The 1,438-nt window shown below is 31.8% G+C and overlaps 1 protein-coding gene across 3 annotated transcripts in view; it reads right to left on the bottom strand.

The window, feature by feature from the left end:
• Positions 1-504: 504 nt before the first annotated feature.
• The window catches only part of IL7 (interleukin 7), a 57,978-nt gene continuing 57,044 nt past the window's right edge, over positions 505-1,438 (bottom strand). For all 3 annotated transcript variants that reach the window (XM_012663093.1, XM_012663092.1, XM_012663094.1), the window contains one exon: positions 505-624. In XM_012663093.1, coding sequence (XP_012518547.1) covers positions 505-624 — 120 coding nt within the window. The remainder of the gene's footprint in view (positions 625-1,438) is intronic.

Here is a 1,438-nt window from a genome sequence, read left to right as displayed (position 1 = left end):
ATGGGCATTGTCCATATGCCACTGTTAACCCTAAATGTCTCCAGCACAGAAGATGACAATTGCCACTCTTAATACAGTATATTGATTCATAGTGGGACATAAAATTATTTTAATAATAAAGCAATGTAAATTTTGAATCCTGTAACCTTTACATAATTCATAAATTTGATGTCTTCTAAAATATTTAAACAGGTTTGAAAAGTATTATTGCAGCTGATAACTTACATGAATTGTCTTACAAAACTCAGTAAAGAAGTAATACCGATCGATACACGTCCACATACATATGAAATAGTTTGTTGATTGCAGCATTCAGTTTCCATTGTTTGTATCCATCTTCTAGTAATACAGTGTGGATTTCTCAATTGCTCTAATCCATTTTTACCAGGATGCATTCAGTAACTTCCAGAAGGCATTCTACTCCAAAAAAAATTGCATAAGCAGATAGATTCTTGGAGGATGCAAGTAAAGTTCATATGTTTCTGTATCGCCACTCCATATTTTTCAATGTTCCTTAGTGCCCCTCAAAATTTTATTCCAACAAGTTTTTATGTTTTGTATTAGTCTCTTTAGGAAACACAAGCCATTCTGTTTTTTCTGTTCCTTTAAAGATTTATTTTCTTCCTGGAGAAATAGATTTTAAAAAGTTTTTTTAACTTCACATTTTTATAAAAATACACATGTTTAAATATTCAATCTTTAATTTCCATCATGTTATGTTACATAGAAAATTTGGTATAATGAAAAAGGAGAATGTTCCATTGATATTTTTAAAACTATGATTTCTAACTATAATTGTGATAACTGATATGTAGAAAATTCAAGGTTGATATAGTTTAAGATCTAGGATTTATCAAAGAGCTATGTCAGCTAAGCTGCTATATTCAGACTGTAACAGTGGACATAATAATACTGTTTAAACTTTAATGAGAAAGATAGCTGTATATTACCCAAGTTTATTTTTAACATGGAAAAATGTATTTTTGGTGGAAGGAATAAATTACACAACAATATTCAGATTATTTTAGCAAAGATAATAAGGACATACCTGATTGAGCTTGTGCCCTAAAGTCTATCCCAACAATCTAGCTTTCACTGGACCATGGCAGATAACTGCCTCATAAGCTAGTTTTTAGCACCTGACAAGAATCTTAAAGAGAGCTACCTATACAATCTGTAGAAAATGGAGAAAAAGATACATTACATGAAAAAGATATATAAGGGAGTAGCTCTGCATAGACTCAGCTATATTCCTCTGAGCCCTCTGACCTGCGGGAGTGGGATTAGTACAGGGTAGGGTAATTCTTCATTTAGATAACAATCAGTTACTACGTATTTTCTAGGTCAGGTATTGTGCTCAATACTTTAAATAGAGAGCATCATTTTATCTGCTTAATAACCCTATGAACCCTATGATGATTTCTCATCTCACAGATGG

This window comes from Propithecus coquereli, unplaced genomic scaffold (assembly GCF_000956105.1).
Source record: "Propithecus coquereli isolate 6110/MARCELLA unplaced genomic scaffold, Pcoq_1.0 Scaffold8, whole genome shotgun sequence".
Classification (NCBI taxonomy): domain Eukaryota; kingdom Metazoa; phylum Chordata; class Mammalia; order Primates; family Indriidae; genus Propithecus; species Propithecus coquereli.
Note: the sequence above shows the minus strand (reverse complement) of the source record. Positions and strands in the feature narration are given on the sequence as shown.